The sequence below is a fragment of the Scyliorhinus canicula genome, chromosome 1, assembly GCF_902713615.1.
Source record: "Scyliorhinus canicula chromosome 1, sScyCan1.1, whole genome shotgun sequence".
NCBI lineage: Eukaryota > Metazoa > Chordata > Chondrichthyes > Carcharhiniformes > Scyliorhinidae > Scyliorhinus > Scyliorhinus canicula.
Genome location: NC_052146.1, coordinates 27,684,705 through 27,705,763, shown reverse-complemented (window position 1 = coordinate 27,705,763; position 21,059 = coordinate 27,684,705). Strand labels below are relative to the sequence as shown.

At 52.0% G+C, this 21,059-nt stretch overlaps 1 protein-coding gene across 5 annotated transcripts in view; it reads right to left on the bottom strand.

Annotated features, from left to right (window-relative positions):
- Positions 1-21,059, bottom strand: part of LOC119953068 (transcriptional regulator ATRX homolog) — a 608,924-nt gene that overhangs the window by 172,387 nt on the left and 415,478 nt on the right. For all 5 annotated transcript variants that reach the window (XM_038776923.1, XM_038777098.1, XM_038777278.1 and 2 more), the window contains one exon: positions 17,212-17,292. In XM_038776923.1, the coding sequence (XP_038632851.1) occupies positions 17,212-17,292 (81 nt within the window). The remainder of the gene's footprint in view (positions 1-17,211; positions 17,293-21,059) is intronic.

Below are 21,059 nucleotides of genomic sequence, written 5' to 3'. Positions count from 1 at the left end.
GAACAACTTAACAAAGCAATTTAAATTGTTAACTTTGGATGGTTCTGATTCGACTTCCGGTCGGCGAGCGAAGCGGTCGCAGGGAGAGGGGCTCCCGCACGCGGCAGAAAGCAGGGAAGGGACCCCCCGGGCAGGCCGGTCGGCGGAGGAGCATCGGCGGCGACGGGGCTCGGTGGCGGCGGCGACGGGGCTCGGCGGCGGCGGCAGAGGGACTCGGCGGCGGCGGTGGCAGAGGGGCTCGGCGGCGGCGGCAGCGGGGCTTAGCGGCAGGGCTTGACGGCAGCAGAGGGGCTCGGCAGCGGCAGGTCCAACCCCCCCCCCCCCCCCCCCCCACCCACCCAACGCAGGCCAGGAGCGGTGCGGCAGCGGCAGGCCCTCCCCCCCCCCCCCCAACGCAGGCCAGGAGCGGGGCGGCAGCGGCAGGCCCTCCCCCCCCCCAACGCAGGCCAGGAGCGGTGCGGCAGCGGCAGGCCCCCCCCCCCCCCCCCCCCAAAAGCAGGCCAGGAGCGGTGCGGGACCGAAGGGGGGGCCAGGCCGGAGGCAGCGACCAGGAGGTCGCGAAGTACGGCAGCGGGGACCCCCCCCAACCGGCAGCGGGGACCCCCCCCCCAGCCAGCAGCGGGGACCCCCCCCCAACCGGCAGCGGGGACCCCACCCCCAAACCGGTAGCGGGGACCCCCCCCCCCCCAACCGGCAGTGGGGACCCCCCCTCCCAACCGGCAGCGGGGACCCCCCCAACCGGCAGCGAACACCGGCCCACCCAAACGGCAGCGACCACCACGTGGCAAGAACAAAGGTACTGGGCAAAAGCCTCTCTCTCTCTCTCTCTCTCTCTCTCTCCTGGGTGAGTGAGGAGAAAGGAAGGGGGAGAGAAAACCAAAAAATAAGACTTATATTTCTGTTTTAAAAAAAAACCCCAAAAGAAAACTGGTAAAGAGAAAGGGGGGAGTATATACTATTTTCTCTCTTTTTACACTCGCTCCCAGCAAAAGTAAGCCCATCGGAGAGGAGTTGCATAAAAGCGGGGAGGAGGAGAGAAAATAATTAAGAAATAAATAAATAAAATAAAGGGGTAAAGGAAAGAAGGGGGGGGGGGAAAATAAATTTTTTTAAAAATAATAAATAAAATAAAAATAGGGTGCGGAAAAGGGGGAAAAGAAAAACAAGGGGAGAAGAAAAGATGAAAGGGAAGGGGGAGAAAAAAATGCCAGAAGGGAGCCAAGAGAAAGGGGGCACCGGAAGTAAACGGGGCAAAGGGCAAGCCAGCTCGGGCGAACGAATCAGCACACGAAGCGGCGGGAAGGATGTATCGCCGCATCAAAAAGAGCTGGACAGACAGGTACCCTCTCCCCTGGGGTTAGAGGGGGGCGTGAATTGGAAGGCAGCCTTTGCCGAGGTGGTGAGGGAGCAGCTGCAGGCAATCAAGGCAGAGTTGAAAGCAGACGCAGAGGCCGCAGTACAGGCAGCAGTGACCAGGGCCATGTCAGGGGTGCTTAGTGGGGGGGACACTTTTCCCACCCCACCGGAAATGGACAGAGCTCATCGGTCACTGCGCCCGAAGCCCAAGACAGGGGAACAACCGAGAGCAGTCATAGCCAAACTGCACCGGTACCGGGATAGAGAGACAATCCTGCGCTGGGCCAAGGAAAATAGAGCCTGCAAATGGAACGGGCACGCCATCCGAGTCTACGAGGATCTTGGAGCGGACATAGCTAAGAGACGGGCTGAGTTCAACAGAGCGAAAGCAGCTCTCTACAAGAACAAAGTGCGTTTTGGTATGCTGTACCCAGCAAAACTCTGGGTCACATACCAAAACAAGGAATATTTCTTTACAGCCCCTGCTGAGGCGAATAGGTTCGTCGAGGAGCACGGGCTGGAAAAACGCCATGGGAGGTAGGGACGAGGGGCCCATGGCAAGGAGAAACGACATGCCGACGGGGGGGTGGGGAGGGGCGAGGCAAAGCCAGCCCCCTCCCCCCCGGCAGGAACACCCAGAACAAAAAACAACCCACTGCCCAAGGGACCGCTCCAGGTGGGAGGCCAGGCCCCAGCACGAGGGAACGGGAGTATTGGAGAAGGGAGAGGAGAAGCGGGACAGCAACCTCCGAGAGGGGAGCCACTGTGCTAGCAGGAAAGCTAGCGACGGGGGCACGCAACAAAGCAGGGCCACAGAGCACCCCCAACAGGGGGGAAGGCGCCAGGCAGGGGAGGGGGAGGATCACCCATCAAAGTCGGGAGAGCAAATGGGGACAGGAATAGGGGATAGAGGGGCAAAGGAGGGGTACACAGGGGAGGGGGGAAAAGGGAGAGAGCGGGGGGGGGGGGGGGGGGGGGCACCCGGGGTGCGAGAGACCAGGGAGGGGAAATGCAGGGACAAAGGGACAAAAGAGGCCAGAAAAGGAACAGGGCCACAAAGTGCCACAAACAAGGGCTCGAAACAGGGAACCGCTGCAAGCACCCACCCAGTACGGTCTGTGGGCGAAGGGGCCCCCCGGAGTGCAGGGGACTACCCGCGTGGCGGACACACAGTGGACGGCCATGGCGGGTGCCCCCGGGACAAGGGGAAACCCCGGAGCGCAGAGACCCGACCGCATGGGGAGAGCAGTGATAGTGGCCATCCTGGACGGCCCCCTAACAAAGGGAAACCCCAAAGGGCAGGGGCGCGTCCACCGGACAAATATGGTTAATCCCACAGGAGCGAGGGGGCAGAAGCCCCCCACCAGGATAGTCACCTGGAACGTAAGGGGACTTAATGGCCCAGTGAAGAGATCTAGAGTCCTCACCCACCTCAGAAACATGAGGGCCGACATAGTCTTCCTCCAAGAGACACACCTGAGGGAGCAGGACCAACTGCGGGTAAGAAAGGGCTGGGTGGGACAAACCTATCATTCCTGTTATGGGACAAGGGCCAGGGGGGTGGCGATCCTGATTGGCAAGAGGACAATGTTTAGGGCGACAAAGACGGTTACGGACCCAGGGGGGCGGTATGTCATGGTCAGCGGGGCCCTGGATGGGGCACTGGTAGTTCTAGTCAACGTGTACGCACCCAACTGGGACGACACGAGCTTCATCCAAAAGACCATGGCAGAAATCCCGGACATAGCGACGCACCGACTAATCATGGGGGGGGACTTCAACTGTGTACAGGACCCAAAGACGGACAGATCAAACCCCAGAACGGGGAAAACCTCAAAAATGGCAAGGGAACTCAGTCACTATATGGAGCAGATGGGAGCAGTAGACCCCTGGAGATTCGCCCACCCGGGGGAGAAAGAATTCTCTTTCTTCTCCCCAGTACACAACGTGTACACCAGAATTGACTTCCTTGTGGTGGGGAAAACGATGCTTCCAGGGATAGACAAGGTGGAATACTCCGCAATTGTGATATCAGACCACGCTCCACACTACATGGACGTGCGGCTAGAGACGGGAAGGGCCCAGTGCCTCACATGGAGGTTGGACGGTGCCTTACTAGCTGACAAGGCCTTCAGCGAAAGGATAGCGCGGGCCATAGCGGAGTACACGGAGAACAACCAAAACGGGGAGGTCTCACCCTCCACGTTCTGGGAAGCGCTTAAGGCCGTACTAAGAGGGGAAATCATTGCCTACAAAGCGCAAAGAGATAGGGAGGAAAGGGGGCTAGGCAGAAGCTGGTCGACTCCATACTGGAGGTAGACCGTAAATACTCCGAGGCCCCGGCCGTAGAGCTCCTGGCGGAGAGAAAAGAATTACAAAGGAACTTTGACCTGCTCTCCACCAGGAAAGCAGTACACCAACTCCGCCAGGCACGCGGGGCCCTGTACGAACACGGAGACAAAGCCAGCTGCCTGTTGGCACACCAGCTGAGAAAGCAGGCAGCCAGCAGAGAAATTGCACAAATCAGAGGTACCAGAGGCACGTGGGAAACAGAACCAGAGAGGATCAACGAAACCTTCAAGGCCTTCTACCAAGAGCTGTACACCTCAGAGCCCCCAACGGGGAAGGCTGGGATGAACCGGTTTCTTGATGGACTGGACATACCAGTCGTGGGAGAGGGCAGAAAACGGGATCTGGAAGCACCACTAGCACTGGTAGAGATCATGGAGAGCATTAGCTCCATGCAGATGGGGAAGGCGCCGGGACCGGACGGATTCCCGGCGGACTTCTACAAAAAATTCGCGACCGCGCTGGCCCCGCACCTGCGGGAGATGTTCACAGACTCGCTAGCTAGGGGCACACTGCCACCCACGTTAGCACAGGCCTCAATCTCGCTGATACCTAAGAAAGACAAAGACCCAACGGAATGTGGGTCATACAGACCCATATCTCTGCTGAACGCAGACGCCAAAATACTGGCCAAAATCCTAGCCAAAAGGCTAGAAGACTGTGTACCTGAGATGGTCACAGAGGACCAGACGGGCTTTGTCAAAGGTAGACAGCTTACCGTGAACATCAGGCGCCCGCTGAACGTGATAATGACCCCCTCCAGGGAGAGAACACAAGAGGTGATCGTCTCCCTGGACGCAGAAAAGGCCTTCGACAGAGTCAAATGGAAATACCTCATAGAGGTACTGGAGCGGTTCGGGCTTGAAACAGGGTTCACCGCTTGGGTAAAGCTCCTATACAATGCCCCCATGGCGAGTGTACGGACCAACAATACCAACTCCCAATACTTCCAGCTGCACAGGGGCACCAGACAAGGATGCCCACTGTCCCCGCTGCTGTTCGCACTAGCAATCGAAACGCTAGCAATCGCGCTCAGGGCAGCAAAAAATTGGAGGGGGATCCGAAGGGGAGGTAGAGAGCACAGAGTCTCACTCTATGCGGATGATCTGCTCCTCTATATCTCGGACCCACAAAGCAGCATGGACGGAATCATCGCGCGCCTGAAAGAGTTTGGAGCCTTCTCGGGCTACAAACTCAACATGAGCAAAAGTGAGATCTTCCCAGTACACCCGCAGGGGGGGGGGGGGGGGGGGGGGGGGGGGGGCACTAAAGGGGCTGCCGTTCAAACAAGCCCGACATAAATTCCGCTACCTGGGGATCCAAATAGCCCATGACTGGAAAGGGATCCACAAATGGAACCTCACCAGCCTGACGGAGGAAGTTAAAAAGGACCTGCAAAGATGGAACACACTCCCGCTCTCCCTCGCGGGGAGAGTCCAGACGATCAAAATGAACGTACTGCCCAGGTTCCTCTTCCTGTTTAGATCCATTCCGATCTACATCCCCAAGGCCTTTTTCAAAGCGCTGGACAAGCTTATCATGGCGTTCGTATGGGGGGGTAAAAATGCTAGGATCCCAAAGAAGGTCCTACAAAAAACAAAAACCAGGGGGGGGCTAGCCCTCCCGAATCTACAATTCTACCACTGGGCGGCAACAGCCGAGCGAGTAAGGGGATGGATCCAGGAGCCAGAAGCCGAGTGGGTACGTGCGGAGGAGGCCTCCTGCATGGGAACCGCCCTCCGGGCCCTCGCCACGGCAGAACTCCCATCCCCACCCAAAAACCACTCCAGCAGCCCAGTGGTGACAGCCACCCTCCAATCCTGGAACCAACTGCGGCAGCAATTTGGCCTGTACAAAATGTCGGACAAGGCTCCCATCTGCAACAACCATAGGTTCAAACCAGCACTGACTGACGCCACCTTCAAAGGTGGAGACAGGACGGGGGGGACACTGACAGTCAGGGACCTATACACGGACGACAGGATCGCAACACTGGACGAACTGACAGAGAAATTTCAGCTAGCTGGGGGGAACGAGCTACGGTACCTGCAGCTCAAAAACTTCCTCCGAAAGGAGACAAGGACGTACCCACAACCGCCACGACAGACACTACTGGAAGACCTACTGGACGCAAGTATCCTAGAGAAAGGGAACTGTAGTGACATGTATGGCCGACTGGTAGATAGGGACGACACCGTACTGGACGCAACAAGAAGGAAATGGGAGGATGACCTGGGGATGGAGATAGGGTGGGGACTCTGGAGCGAAGCACTGCATAGGGTCAACTCCACCTCCACATGCGCAAGGCTCAGCCTGAGGCAACTAAAAGTGGTACATAGAGCCCACTTAACGAGAAACCGTCTGAGTAGGTTCTTCCCGGAGGTGGAGGACAGATGTGAGCGGTGCCAAAGAGGCCCGGCCAACCACGCCCACATGTTCTGGTCTTGCCCCAGACTTGTGGAGTACTGGACAGCCTTCTTCGAGGCTATGTCCAAAGTGGTGGGGGTGAGGGTGGAGCCATGCCCGATAGTGGCGGTCTTCGGGGTTTCAGACCAGCCAGATCTATTCCTGGGGAGGAGGGCGGATGCCCTTGCCTTTGCCTCCCTGATCGCCCGCCGTAGAATCCTGTTTGGCTGGCGGTCAGCAGCACCGCCCAGAGCTGCAGACTGACTGTCCGACCTCTCGGAATCTCTCCAAATGGAGAAAATCAAATTCGCCATCCGAGGGTCGGACGACGGCTTCCACAGAACGTGGGAGCCATTCATGCAACTGTTCCGGGACATGTTTGTGGTCAACGTACAAGAGGAAGAATAGTCGGGTGGCCAAGAATCGGGGAAAATGGACGGGAATAGGGGGAAGGTAGCCGGGGGGGGGGTTACGGGCTCGTTATGGGGGTTTGATGGCAAGCCAAGGCCCAAAACCAACCTATAAATGAATGCCTATAAACATGTGCCTCGGCCATACTGGGGAATGTAAAATATGGTGCTATGTCTTTTCGTCCGACGTCATTTCGTCCAACGACACTTCATCCATGTCTTTTGGTCCAACGTCTTTTTGTCCGCCCGTCTTTTGGTCCAACGTCACTTCGTCCAATTATCCAATTACAAATTAACTCCGTATAAAACCATTCAATTGATAAAATGCAAGTACAATACAGCAAGTGAATTTAGTTGCTAAAATGCAAGTAATTGATAAAATGCAAGTAAAATGCAAGTTGAAAAATGCAGTTTAAAAATCTAAAAATGCAGTTAAAAAATATAAAAGTTTACTAATAATTTTTTTTGTCTAAGACTTTTTGTAACTTGACTTTTTGTAACTCTACTCCACTCCCCACATTAACTTTTTATGCAATAAAGGATTTTTATTACCGGTATCTTTCCTTTAACGAGCCTCGTTAAAGGATAGTTATTATCGTTCTCTTTCCTTTAACGAGCCTCGTTAAAGGATAGATATTATCGTTCTCTTTCTTAATTCGCCCATCCCGAAATGGCAAAGTTCATTGTGTCAACGAAGAGTAAAAGGAAAGTAGCTGATGGAAATAACTATATCTACGATTTTCATTCAAGCAGTCCAAACCTAGGAAAAGAATACTGGAGATGTGAGAAAAGAAGGCTGTGTTCAGTGCGGATTCACATGGTAACGGAAAACAATGAGCCGAAAATTATTTATTTCTCTAATGAGCACCTTCATCCAGCTGATGTTGATTCGTTAAATGCGAGAAAAGCAGTTGCAGAATTAAAGCTTGAAGCGGTGGAAAACATAGCAGCAAGTTTGCGTAGCATACTAGCGGCCAAGTTTATGCAGCTATCAGAAAATACCTGCTCTCAACTCCCTAGGTTGCCCGTCGCCTCAAGAACTATTCAAAGGTGCCGACAAAAAAATTCTGGATTTCCTGCTAATCCAGCGGCTAGACACGGTTTTGAAAAACCTGACAAATATTGTAGACTTGACAATGGCGAACAGTTTCTGAGATACGATTCGGGCGCCGAGGATCAACAGCGCTTACTAGTATTCGCATCAGAAAGTGCTCTTCAGGATTTAGCATCATATCGTCATTGGGCATGCGATGGGACATTCAAGATTGTGCCACAACAGTGGTTTCAACTGTTCTGCATTCAGGTACAAGTTAAAGGAAGCAGTTTTCCACGGGTCTTTGCATTACTGCCGAATAAAAGAAAGCAGACATACGAATTATTCTTTTACCAATTGAAAATTATGCAACCTAATGCAGATCCGATTGATATCATGGCAGATTTCGAAGTTGCAGTTCACAAGGCAATTAATTCATCATTCCTTAATTCATCTGTCGTGGCATGTTTGTTTCATTTGAGCCTATCTGTGTTTCGAAAAATTACCGATTTCGGCCTCAAAGAAAAATACAATACAGACTCTGAATTCCGTCTTAAAATTCGATGTTTTTCAGCATTAGCTTTCCTCCCCGTTGAAGATGTCGAAGAGGCTTATGAAGATTTGATAGACGATGAAGAAATACCTGCTGAATTCATCGTTTACTTCGACTTGACTTACATAGGCATTGTGAGAGGACGTGGTGCCAGACGAAGGAGTGAAACACCTACATTCCCGACAGCTGTATGGAATGTTAATCAGCGTGTTCTACAAGATCTACCGAGAACAAATAATGCTGCTGAGGGGTTTCATTCTGCCATAAAGCGTTCGGTGGGTGGAGCTCATTTGAATATCTGGAGGTTAATCAAAACTCTGAAGGAAGAGGAAGGGTTCATAATAGCCAAAAAGGCTCAAATTCTTCGGGGAGATCAGTCGACTTCATGTACGCGATATAAGAAAATAACTGAACGCCTCAAAAGATTGGTCGTTGAATATGATTCTACAACAAAAATTGATTTCTTGAGGAATGTTGCTTACAATTTACATCAATTTTAAGTAATTTCGGGAATTTGAAGTAATTAGTAAACTTTTATATTTTTTAACTGCATTTTTAGATTTTTAAACTGCATTTTTCAACTTGCATTTTATCAATTACTTGCATTTTAGCAACTACATTCACTTGCTGTATTGTAATTGGACGAAGTGACGTTGGACCAAAAGACGGGCGGACAAAAAGACGTTGGACCAAAAGACGTGGACGAAGTGTCGTTGGACGAAGTGACGTCGGACGAAAAGACGCGACACGGTAAAATATGTATGCTGGCTAAAGGGGGCGGCCACAATTGTTGTTATGAAGATGCTTACCTGTAAATATTCATGTTAAATTTTTGTGTTTTCTTTTTTTTCCTCTCTAATCATTTGTAATCTGTCATATATAAAATATGAAAACTCAATAAAAAACATTTAAAAAAAAACTTTGGATGGTTCTGCCAGTGTTATGCTAATAGCACACTGAAAATGTTAGATGAAATAAAATTGTTTCTAACTTCAGCGTATCTATTTTAAATATCCAGACCAGTCCCCGCCTGAACACCCCCCATATTCTTGATCCCACAGGAGATTCCCCTTCTCCCCCACCTCACAAAGCATCCCCACTCGCATAGGATTCCCCACCCCTCCACCCCAACGGCAGCACGGTAGCATTGTGGATAGCACAATCGCTTCACAGCTCCAGGGTCCCAGGTTCGTATGCGCTGGGTTGCGGGGGCGCCGGGGGGGGGGGGGGTGGGACTGGGCAGAGGGTATTGATGTGGGGGGTAGGGGACGCACGCCGGCGGGTGCCAGGTCTCGAAGGGAGACTGTGTCCTGCCGACCGTCGGAATACTCCATGTACGCGTACTGCGGGTTAGCGTGGAGTAACTAGACTCGTTCGACCAACGGGTCGGACTAGTGCACCCGCACGTGCTTCTGGAGCAAGATGGGCCCGGGGGTGGCCAGCCAGGTTGGGAGTGGTGTTCCGGAGGACGACTTCCTAGGGAAAACAAGAAGACATTCATGAGGCGTTTGGTTTGTGGCAGTGCAGAGGAGAGACCGAATTGAATGGAGGGCGTCGGGGATGACCTCTTGCCAGTGGGAGATAGGGAGATCTCTGGACCGTAGGGCCAGAGTAGGACGGTCTTCCAGACTGTGCCATTCTCCCGCTCGACCTGCCCGTTACCCCGAGGGTTATAACTGGTCGTCCTGCTAGAGGCGATGCCCCTGCTGAGCAGGAATTGATGCAGCTCGTCGCTCATAAAGGAGGACCCCCGGTCGCTGTGGATGTACGCAGGGTAACCGAACAGGGAGAAAATGGAGAGGAGGGCCTTGATGACAGTTGTCGAGGTCATGTCGGGGCAGGGGATGGCGAAAGGGAAGCAGGAGTACTCGTCAATCACACTTAAGAAGTAGGTGTTGCGGTTGCTGGAGGGGAGGGGACCCCTGAAGTCCATACTAAGACGTTCGAAAGGGCGGGACGCCTTTACCAGGTGCGCTTGCTCGGGACGGTAGAAGTGCGGTTCTGTGCAAATGTGGCAATCCCTGGTCATGGTCCTGACCTCCTCAATGGAGTAGGGCAGGTTGCGGGTCTTGATAAAGTGATAGAAGCAGGCTACCCCTGGATGGCAGAGGTCCGCGTGGAGGGTGTGAAGGCGGTCAATCTGCGCGCTGGCGCAGGTACCGCGGGGCAGGGCATCAGGAGACTCGTTGAGCTTCCCAGGACGATACAAGATATCGTAGTTGTACATGGACAATTCGATCCGCCAGCGCAAGATCTTGTCGTTCTTGATCTTGCCCCTCTGTGCATTGTCAAACATGAACGCCACTGACCGCTGGTCTGTGAGGAGGGTGAACCTCCTGCCGGCCAGATAGTGCCTCCAGTATCGCACAGCTTCAACTATGGCCTGTGCCTCCTTTTCTACTGAGGAATGGCGGAGTTCGGAAGCGTGGAGGGTCCGGGAGAAGAAGGCCACGGGTCTGCCCGCTTGGCTGAGGGTGGCCGCCAGAGCTACGTCAGACGTGTCGCTCTCGACCTGGAATGGGAGGGACTCGTCGATAGCACGCATCGTGGCCTTTGCGATATCCGCTTTGATGCGGCTAAAGGCATAGCAGGCCTACATTGACAGTGGAAAAGTGTTGGATTGGATGAGGGGGCGGGCTTTGTCGGCGTAGTTCGGGACCCATTGGGTGCAATAAGAGAAGAAGCCCAGACAGCGTTTAAGGAATTTGAGGGAGTTGGGGAGAGGGAGTTCCACCAGGGGGCGCATGCGTTCGGGATTGGGGCCTATCACTCCGTTACGCACTACGTAGCCGAGGATGGCTAGACGGTCGGTGCGAAACACGCACTTATCCTTATTATATGTGAGGTTAAGGAGTTTTGCGTACGGAGGAATTTTGGAGGTTGATGTCATGGTCCTGCTGGTCGTGGCCGCAGATGGTGACGTTATCAAGATATGGGAAGGTCGCCCGTAAACCGTATTGGTCAACCATTCGGTCCATCACCCGTTGGAAGACCGAGACCCCATTTGTGACACCGAATGGAACCCTTAGAAAGTAATAGAGGCGCCCATCTGCCTCGAACGCGGTGTACTTGCGGTCACCCGCGCGGATGGGAAGCTGGTGATAGGCGGACTATCGTGGAGAAGACTTTGTACTTTGCGATCCTGTTAACCAGGTCGGAAATACGAGGGAGAGGATACGCGTCCAGCTGCGCAAACCTGTTGATGGTCTGACTGTAGTCAATGACCATTCGGCTTTTCTCCCCAAGCTGAACTACCAGCACTTGGGCTCGCCAGGGACTGTTGCTGGCCTCGATGACTCCTTCCTTTAGTAGCTTCTGGACCTCAGACCTGATGAAGGTCCGGTCCTGGGCACTGTATCGTCTGCTCCTAGTGGCGAAGGGTTTGCAATCCGGGGTGAGGTTCGCAAACAAGGGGGGGTCCACTTTGAAGGACGCGAGGCTGCAGACAGTAAGGGGTGGAATAGGGCCGCCGAATTTAAAGGTCAAGCTCTGCAGGTTGCACTGGAAATCCAGTCCTAAGAGTGCCGGTGCGCAGAGGTGGGGGAGGACGAGGAATTTGTAATTTTTAAAAACCCTCCCCTGGACCGTGAGGTGCACTACGCAGCACCCGGTAATGTGGATGGAGTGCGAACCTGAACCTTATGCTTGACTGGGTGAACGGGGAGCGCGCAGCGTCTTACCGTATCCGGGTGGACAAAACGCTCTGTGCTCCCGGAGTCTAGTAGGCAGCTCGTTTTGCGTCCATTGAGAAGGATCTATGCCGTCGCCGTGGAGAGCGAGTGTTGCTGAGACTGGTCGAGAGTCACTGCAGCGAGTCATGGCAGGAGGTCTGGGTCATCTTCGCTTGCGGAGGAGTCGCTGGTGGGGTCCTCTGTATTGATCCAAAATGGCGGCACCCGTTGGCCGCACGTGGCGTCGGGGCCCCAAGATGGCGGCGCCCAAGACCCACATGTGGAGTCGGGGCCCCAAGATGGCGGCACCCGTGGGGCCGGGGCCCCAAGATGGCGGCGCCCAGGATCCGCACGTGGCGTCCGGGACCCAAAATGGCGGTGCCCGCGGGTCACTCGTGGTGGCTAGGGGCAGGGGCAAGGAGGTCCGTGGGTCGCACGTGGGGGCCGGGAGCGGGGGCAGAGAGGCCTGTGTGCCGCGCGGGGCCTGGAGGAGCGCGAGGGGGGCGATCCGCGGTCGCTGCGCGGAACAGCGGCGACCGACTTTGATTGACAGGCCACTGAATAGTGACCTTTCTTACCGCAGCTCTTACAGACTGCGGCGCGGGCCGGACAGCGCCGACGGGGGTGCTTGGCCAGGCCACAGAAGTAACAGCGAGGCCCCGTGAGCTTATCGGGGCACCCCGCAGCGGAGGCCTGGGGGGGTCGGAGTTGGCGAGGGACAGGGGGATTGCGTGCCACGTAGCCCAAGGGGCTGCCACGCGGCCGGGGGCATACGCGCGGGCATTTCAGTCGGCAACCTCCAAAGAGGATGCGAGGGTCCATGCCTCAGCGAGGCTTAAAGTGTCCTTTTCTAATAGTAGCTGGCGTATTGCAGAAGGTTGCATGCCTGCATCGAAGGCATCCCGAATTAATAGTTCCGTATGTTCTGCCGCAGTAACTTGCAGGCAGGCGCAGTTCCTCCCCAAGACAACGAGGGCCCGATAAAATTCATCACGGGACTCACCGGGGAACTGCTGCCTTGTAGCCAGGAGATGCCGTGCGTAGACTTGGTGAACAGGCCTGAGAAAATGTCCTTTCAGAAGGTCCATGGTCGCGTCATAGTCTTGTTCATCCTCAATCATCGAGTAGACGGCGGTGCCCACGCACGAGTGGAGGATGTGGAGTTTCTGCTCCTTGGTGGGCTGGCTGCCTGTGGTGGAGAGGTAGCTGTTGAAGCACGCCAGCCAATGTTTAAAAGTTGCTGACGCATTTGTAGCATGCGGGCTGATGCGGAGGCAGTCTGGTTTGATCCGAAGCTCCATTTCCAAAATTCTAGTTGATTAAATTGATGTACCATCAATTGGACTCGAGTCGTGAAGAAGTTCCATATATCAGGCTTTAATCAACTAGTTGTGTGCCCGGCAGTCAACTTACAGAGAAAGGCCGACTGCCGGGTCCTACGGGTTCTTATACCCCGCCTCGTAGGCGGAACTACTTGCCTCTCGGCCAATGGGTGAGCAGTCATATGACTCACCTCAACCAATCAGCAGAGAGGCACATGACCGACCTGAGCCAATGGGCAGCGAGTGCTCTGCACCAATGGCAGATAGGTATTGTAAACCTCCTAGTTATACCACCACAACCCCCATACCCTGCCAATGTCCACAGTCCAAAAAACCCCCATGTCCAAGCCCTCCCATAATATCTAGCTCCTCAACCCCTCATGGCTGAATACCCCAAATCCCCCGACGCCTGACCCCCCCCCCCCACCACAGCTCTCTTAGTGTCCAAACCTCCACACCCCTCCAGTGTCCAAGCCCCCATGTCCGACCTGCCACACCACCCTGATGCCTGATCTCACCCCACACCACCGCAACCCCACCCCAGGAGTTCTCAACATTTACTCCAGACCATGATATCCCATGGTATCCAGGTGCAAATTGGACAAGGAAACCTCCTGTTGATCACCATATACTGTCCTACCTCAGGTAATAAATCAGTACTCCTTCACGCTGAACAGCACTTGGAGAAAGCACTGAGGTATGTAGTGCAGAAAATTCTCTGGGTGAGGGACTTCAATGTCGATCACTAAGAGTGGCTTGGTAGAATCAATACAGATCCAGTTGGAAGAGTTCTAAAGGACAAAGCTGCAAGACTGGATCAATGGCAGGTGCCGAGGAAAGCAGCAAGAAGAAAAAAATACTTGACTTCATCCTCACAAACCTGCCAGTAGAATATGTATCTGTCCATAACAGTATCATTGAGAGTGACCCCCACCGCAGAATCATATTCACTGGAGGAGGAGGCTCCATAAGTGTCCCCATCTTCATGACGGGGGAAGCAAACATATTGGTGCAAAAGTTAATGTTGAAGCATTTGCAACAATCTTCAGCCAGACGCACCAAGTGGATAATCCATTTTGGCCTGCTCCGAAAGACCCCAACATCACATTAAGTGTATAACTGAGCACATTGCAGTTAACCTGGATTTCAGTAAGACATTTACAAGGTCCTGCACAGGAAACTGATCAAGAAATAAGAGCTCATGGGATCCAGGGCAATTTGCAAATTGGATCCAAAATTGGCTTAGTTGCACGAGTTAGAGTGTGATGATGGAAGGTGTTTTTGTGACTGGAAGCCTGTGGCCAGTGGTCCACAAGAATTGGTGCTGGTTCCCTTGCTGATGTACTGTATACCAATAATCTAGATGTGAATGTTGGGGGGTATGATCAGTAAGTTCGCAGATGAAATGAAAATTGGTGGTGTGGTAAATAGTGAAGAGGATTGCAGGACAATATAGATGAGATGGTCAGAAGAGCAGAACAGTGAAAAATGCAATTTAATCTTGAAAGTGTGAGGTGTTGCATTTTGGAACGACTAACAAGACAAGGGAATACTAGTAGAATACTGGTAGAACACTAGGAAGTACAGAGGACCAGAGGGATATCGGATTGCATATCGAGAGATCCCTGAAGGCAGCAGGACAGGTGGTTAAGGTGGTTAAGAAGGCATATGAGATGTATGTCTTTATTAGCCGAGGCATAGAATATAAAAGTAGGGAGGCTATAATGGGGCTGTATAAAACGCTTGTTTGGTCACAGCTAGAATACTATGTGCAGTTCTCGTCGCCACACAATAGGAAGGATGTGATTGCACTAGAAAGGGTGCAGTGGAGATTCACCAGTATGTTGCCTGGGATGGAGATTTTCAGCTATGAAGAGAGGCTGGTTGGGCTGGGATTGTTTTCTTCAAAGCAGAGAAGGCTGAGGGGAGACACAATTGAGGTGTACAAAATTGTGAAGGACATAGTATATGTGAAGAAACTTGTCCCCTTAGTAGAGGGGTCAATTACTAGGGGGAAAGTAACTTAGATTAAATAATTGATTTAAAATAAGAGGCAAGAGATTTAGAGGGGATTTGAGGAAATACTTTTTCATCCAGAGGGTGATGGGAATCTGGAGCTCGCTGCCTGAGAGGGTGGTGAGGTGGGGAGTCTCACAACATTTAGGAAGGATCTAGATGTGCACTCGAAATGTCATAGCATACAAGGCTATGGACCAAGTGTTGGAAAAAGAGATTAGAATAGATAGGTGCTTGATGGCTGTGCAGACATGATAGACTGAAGGGTCTCTTTCTGTATTGCATTACTCTATGACTATGACAAAATGCTGGTCTTCAACCCATTCAATTCACTTCACATGATAATCAGAAGTGGCTGATGGCACTGGATACTGCAAAGGCTATTGGCCCTGACAATATTCCAGATATAGTACATGAGCTCCAGAACTTGCTGTGCACCAAGCCAAGCCGTTTCAGTACAGCTACAACACTGGCATCTGTGAAAATAGAGAGAGATAGGCCAAAACACTTCTTTTCTCTGTCTGTGTTCACAGCAGCTAAAACTGAAAGCGAAAGTAGAACAAACATCACAGCCACAGCTCAGCTCCACCCACAAAATAACATCACTGAAGCCACATGATAAGACAAAAACCTTTCTTAAAGGAACACTCCCATGACAGAATGGTGAGTGGCTTGGAGGGGAACTTGCAAGTGGCAGTGTTCCCATGTTTTATCTGCCTTATCCTTCTAAATGGTAATAGTCATGGGTTTGGAACATGCTGTTTAAAGAACGGCTGCCACTGTTCGTTGGTCCTGAAGGGAATGAATGTTGACGGAAGGGTTGCCAATCAATTAGGCTGTTTTGTCTTGGATGGTGTTGAGATCATGAGTGTTTTTAGATCTGCACTCATCCAAGCAAGTGGAGAATATTCAAACACACTCCTGACTTGTAGCTTGTAGATGTCTTTGGGAAATCAAGAGGTGAGTTACTCACAGCAGGATTCTCAGTCTGTGACCTGCTCTTGTAGCCACTGTATTTATATGACTGTTCCATTTCATTTCTGGTCAATAGATGCTGATGGCGGGGGATTCAGCAATGGTTAGGCCATTGAATGTCAAGGCATGTTGGTTAGATTGTCTCTTGTTGGAGATGGTCATTGCCTGGCACTTGTGTTGTGTAAATATTACTTGTCCCTTTGTCAAAGCAAACCTGGATATTTTCCAGGCCTTGCTGCATTTGACATTTATTTTTCTTTATTCTTTCATGCGATGTGGGCCCATCCCAAACTGACCTTGAATTTAGTGGCTTGTTAGGACATTACAGAGTACAATTAAGACTGAACCATATTGCTGTTGATCTGAATTCACATACCAGACCAGATATGGACAGCTTATTTTCTTCCTAAAAAGAATTAGTGAATCAAATGTGTTTGCAAGACAATCAATATTTTCAAGGCACCATTACTGAGTCTATTACCTAAAATTGCACTACATGAACTGCAGCAGTTCAAGGAAGAAGCTCAACACCACATTCCAAGGGAGATTAGTGATGGGTAATAAAAACTGGCCTAGTCCACATCCATGAATTAAAAAAAAATCTCCAGCACCAATTAGGAGAACCTATGCCCCCTCACATGGTTCCTGAGGTATCCTGAAACGTGTCACTGTGTGGTAGCCAATCACACCATACCTTAAGTGGGCGCGAGAGTGTGTACCACATTTCCACCATTTCATGGAAATTATGTCTAATCAGTGCTTTGATAAAGGTTGTCTCAGTTTTAAAACTTCAAAGCAAATTCAAATTATCGTAACCTGTAATTAAGACGAAACTTGGGGGCTGAAAGCAGGCTTTCTTATCAGTGCATCATATTACTACAACACCCATTCATCAAAACAATGCTCATTACAAATATAATGGACTCAGAATGAGAGGTAATACCCTGAATTAAACCTTGAAAAGTTGAGGAGACAGCTATGGAGGAAAATGTTCAACCTCTAAAATATGACCATTTCCAGTTATAAATGAAAGTTAAACATTATCTACAATATTAATTTCAGAGACCACAATAAATGCTCAATGCACTGGCATAATAAATTAACCACTGAAGGATCTTACGTGGACGGCAGCGACGTTTTGGTTCTGTTTGTGTTCCAATACTGCATACCACTTTTGCAGGTTGATGAAGAGCTTCAAGATCTGAAATATATTGACACTATTTAGCAACAACTATTAAAGTTTTATAAAAAGTAGTATATTTTTAAAATTGATGTTATAACCCGCACAAGACCTCAGGAACAGACCAACTAGCCTCCCTGTGAACCTTGTACCATATGAGCTTCCCCGCTGAGGGGCAGGGGCCCATCAGCGGAGTAATGGATTCCAGCACAAAAGCTGGTCCAAATGGGAGACGAGCATGTGTAGTCTCGGCTGGGACCTGGAATGTACTGTGTATAGAGTATATTTTGTTGTAAAATATGTTTCTTCCGCCTCTCACTTTGGACTCCTCTGTGGACACTAAATTGGTGACTAGGGTAAAAGTGGAGCTATAGTTGCCGATGCTAACTGTTGGAAGCACGGTCATCTCCTATTGCACTACCAGTTTGCACTGATTTTGAAATGCCATTCGTTAGTTCAATGGAAGCATGGAAGATTGGATGCAATACGCAGAGCATATGTGCCACTTTTTCAGTGGTGATAAGCCACAGAGAGTAATACCCTTGACTGTCTGTGGAACCTCCGCCTTCAGCATGATAAAAAGCCTCATGTACCCCGCAGCCCCGGATTCTAAGACCTGTGAAGAACTGGTAGCAGTAGGGGCAAACTATTATGACCCCAAGCTTTCGGTCATCGTGCAAAGGTACTGGTTTAACATGGCTGAAGGGACCCCAGGTGAGTCTGTTGCTGAGTTCTTAATGCGTTTGAAGAAACTCGGTCAATTTTGTGATTATAGCACTTCCCTTTCTGAGAAGCTGTGGACTGGTTGGTTTGTGGTGTAAACAATATGGCGACCCAACAAGAGTTACTGGCAAGGCCATTGTTAAACCTTAAGAAGGCCTCATGGAACAGACCAACTAGTAGAAATTTCTCTTTCAGAGAAAGTGCAGAAAAGGGAGTACAGGAACTCAAGGGATGGAAGTGAACAGTGTGGAACATGCCCCCTCCCAACGTTTGGCACGTCCCAGTTTAGGAACTCACAGACCTCCGCCTTGTGAAAGCAGGGGCCTTGAATAGTCTCCGACTGCCAACATGACACCCTACTCCCCCAGAGCTGACAAAGTTGTAGCCACATTGAATCTCATGGTTCAGTCACCATGGCCCAAATACGTGAGTTGACACAAACAGATCATTTGTTGTCCAAGGTCCGCCCATATATACTATACAGTAGTCAACATCGAAAGCTGTCCAACGAGTTAAAAGCTTTTCCGACCAAAATAGCAGAGTTCATCGTTGAAGATGGTATCCTTCTATGGGGAACTTGTGTCGTGATCCCACACAAAGGTCAGGATTTTATACTGTGTGATCTGCATAACAGGCACCCGGGCGTAGCAAAAATCAAATTTCACGCCCAAAATTACATCTGGTGGCCAGACCTGGAAGTGAGATAAAGCGGTTGGCTCAGCAGTGCGGTGTATGCCAAGAGCAGCAGAAGGTCATGCCACCGTGCCATTTCACCCATGGGAATGGCCAGGTCGGCCTTCGGTGCATCTTCATGCCAACTTGGCTGGCCCTTTCCAGACTATTCGGAAGGACAGACAGGAAGGTAAAGGAGGTGATATAGCTCTGATATTTAAGGATGACATCAGGGCGGTAGCGAGAGATGATATAGGTTGTATAGAACTTCCAGTGGCGACCATGGAGTGAGTAGTAGCACATTTGGCAGATCTTTCTCGAGGCGGTATTTTCAAACCTTCCTCCCGGTTGCCGTGTGGATGTTTTGGGGATAAAAGGTGCAGAGGTGGTGGAGGAAAGTTATACTCCATTGGTGAGGTCGGTGGATGGATCTGCGGCCCAGAAGTTGGACCAGAAGGAAGGAGCTGCAGGAGCAAGAAACTGTTTGTGTGACTCAGGGAAAGATGGTGCAGAGTAAGGGATCAGCCCGACCCGTCCAATGGTCAAAGGAGTAGTTGGTGAGCTTTCTAAACAAAAAGTTCAGTCAGCAGAGGAGGAGGGAGGCTCAGGAGGACCTGGCAAAGGTGGGAGACCCGCTGAAAGCGGAGATCAACCGTGTGGAGCTGAGGCTGGAGACCCAGAGGCAGGCAATCCAGAGGTGGAGGAGGCAGTGGGGGAGCACGAAGAGCACCTTACCTCATTGGCGGCTGAAATTGGGATGTTGAAAGAGATCCAGAGGCGGCTCAAGGAGAAAGTTGAGGATTTGGAGAACCGCTCCCGGAGGCAGAATTTGTGGCAGTATGACTAGGGATATTACGGTACCTTGGAACCGAGCTGCTATTGGTGCAGAAGACTCGCTGCCCATTGGCCCAGGCAAGTCATGTACCTCTCAGCCAATCGGCTGAGAGGTAGGTAGCTCCGCCTATGAGGCGGGGCATACGAACCCGTACTGTCCGGCAGCAGGCCTTTCTTCTGTACGTCTGCTGCCGGGCACATTAAAGCCTGTCATTTGGATCTCATCCTCATCTCGTGTCCAATTGATGGTGCATCAATTTAATGCACAAGTTTTTTTTAAATGGAGCTTCGTATCAAGACGGAGTGCCTCCGAATCAGCCCGCAAGCAACGAATGCATCAGCAACATTTAAACACTGGCTGGCGTGTTTTAATAGTTACTTGAACACAGCAGAAAACCGCCTGACGAGGGAACAAAAATTGCGTATCCCCCACTCGTGCATGGGCACCGCCGTTTATACGCTCATGGAGGATGAACCAGACTATGACGCAGCCATGGACCTGCTGAAGGGACATTTTATCCAGCCGGTGAACCAGGTCTGCGCACGTCACTTACTAGCCACGAGACAGCAATTCCCTGGTGAGTCCCTAGACAAATTCTACCGGGCCCTCCTTGTCCTGGGGAGAAATTGCGCCTGCCCACAAGTTTCTGCGGCTGAGCACACCGAACTTTTAATCAGAGGTGCTTTCGTTGCGGGTATGCAATCCTCCCAAATACGCCAGAGACTCCTAGAAAAAGACACTTTAAGCCTCGCCGAGGCACGGGCCCACTCATCCTCTTTAGATGTCGCTAACCGCAACTCCCGCGCGGACGCTCCCGACCGCGCGGCAGCCCCCTGGGCAGCATGCAACGCGACCCCACTTGCCTCCGCAGACTCCGACCCCCCCAGGCCTGCGCCGCAGGGCGCCCCGATAAATCCACAGGGCCCCGCTACTTTTGCAGCCAGTCCAAGCACCCCCACCAGTGCTGCCCGGCCCGCACCGCTACCTGTAAAAGCTGCGGCAAGAAGGGCCACTTTGCGGCCCTTTGCCAGTCGAAATCGGCTGCAACCCAAACAGCGACCACGGGTCCCCCCCCAGCGCTCCTCAAGGACCCCGTGCGGCCCGCGGACCTCGCTGCCCCCACCCCCCACCGCCACGAGTGATCCCCGGACGCCGCCGTTTTGGGCCACCGATGCCATGTGCGACCCCCGAGCGCCGCCATCTTGTTCACCCCCAACCACGTGCGGCAGACGAGTGCCGCCATTTTGGATCGGCACCGAGGACCCCGCAAGTGACCACTCGCTGCCGGATGACGACTCGGAGTTCCTGCCATGACTCGCCTCAGTAACGTTGGATCAGTCACGGCCCCGTCACACTGTCCACGGCGACCACGAAGATCCTCCTCAACGGCCAAGAGACGAGCTGGACTCCGGGAGCACAGAGAGTTTCGTCCACCCCGCCAAGGTAAGACGCTGTGCACTCCCCGTCTACCCGGTAAAACAAAGAATTGCTCTGGCCTCCGGTTCGCACTCGGTCCAGATCACAGGATCCTGCGTAGCGGGCCTCACGGTCCAGGGGA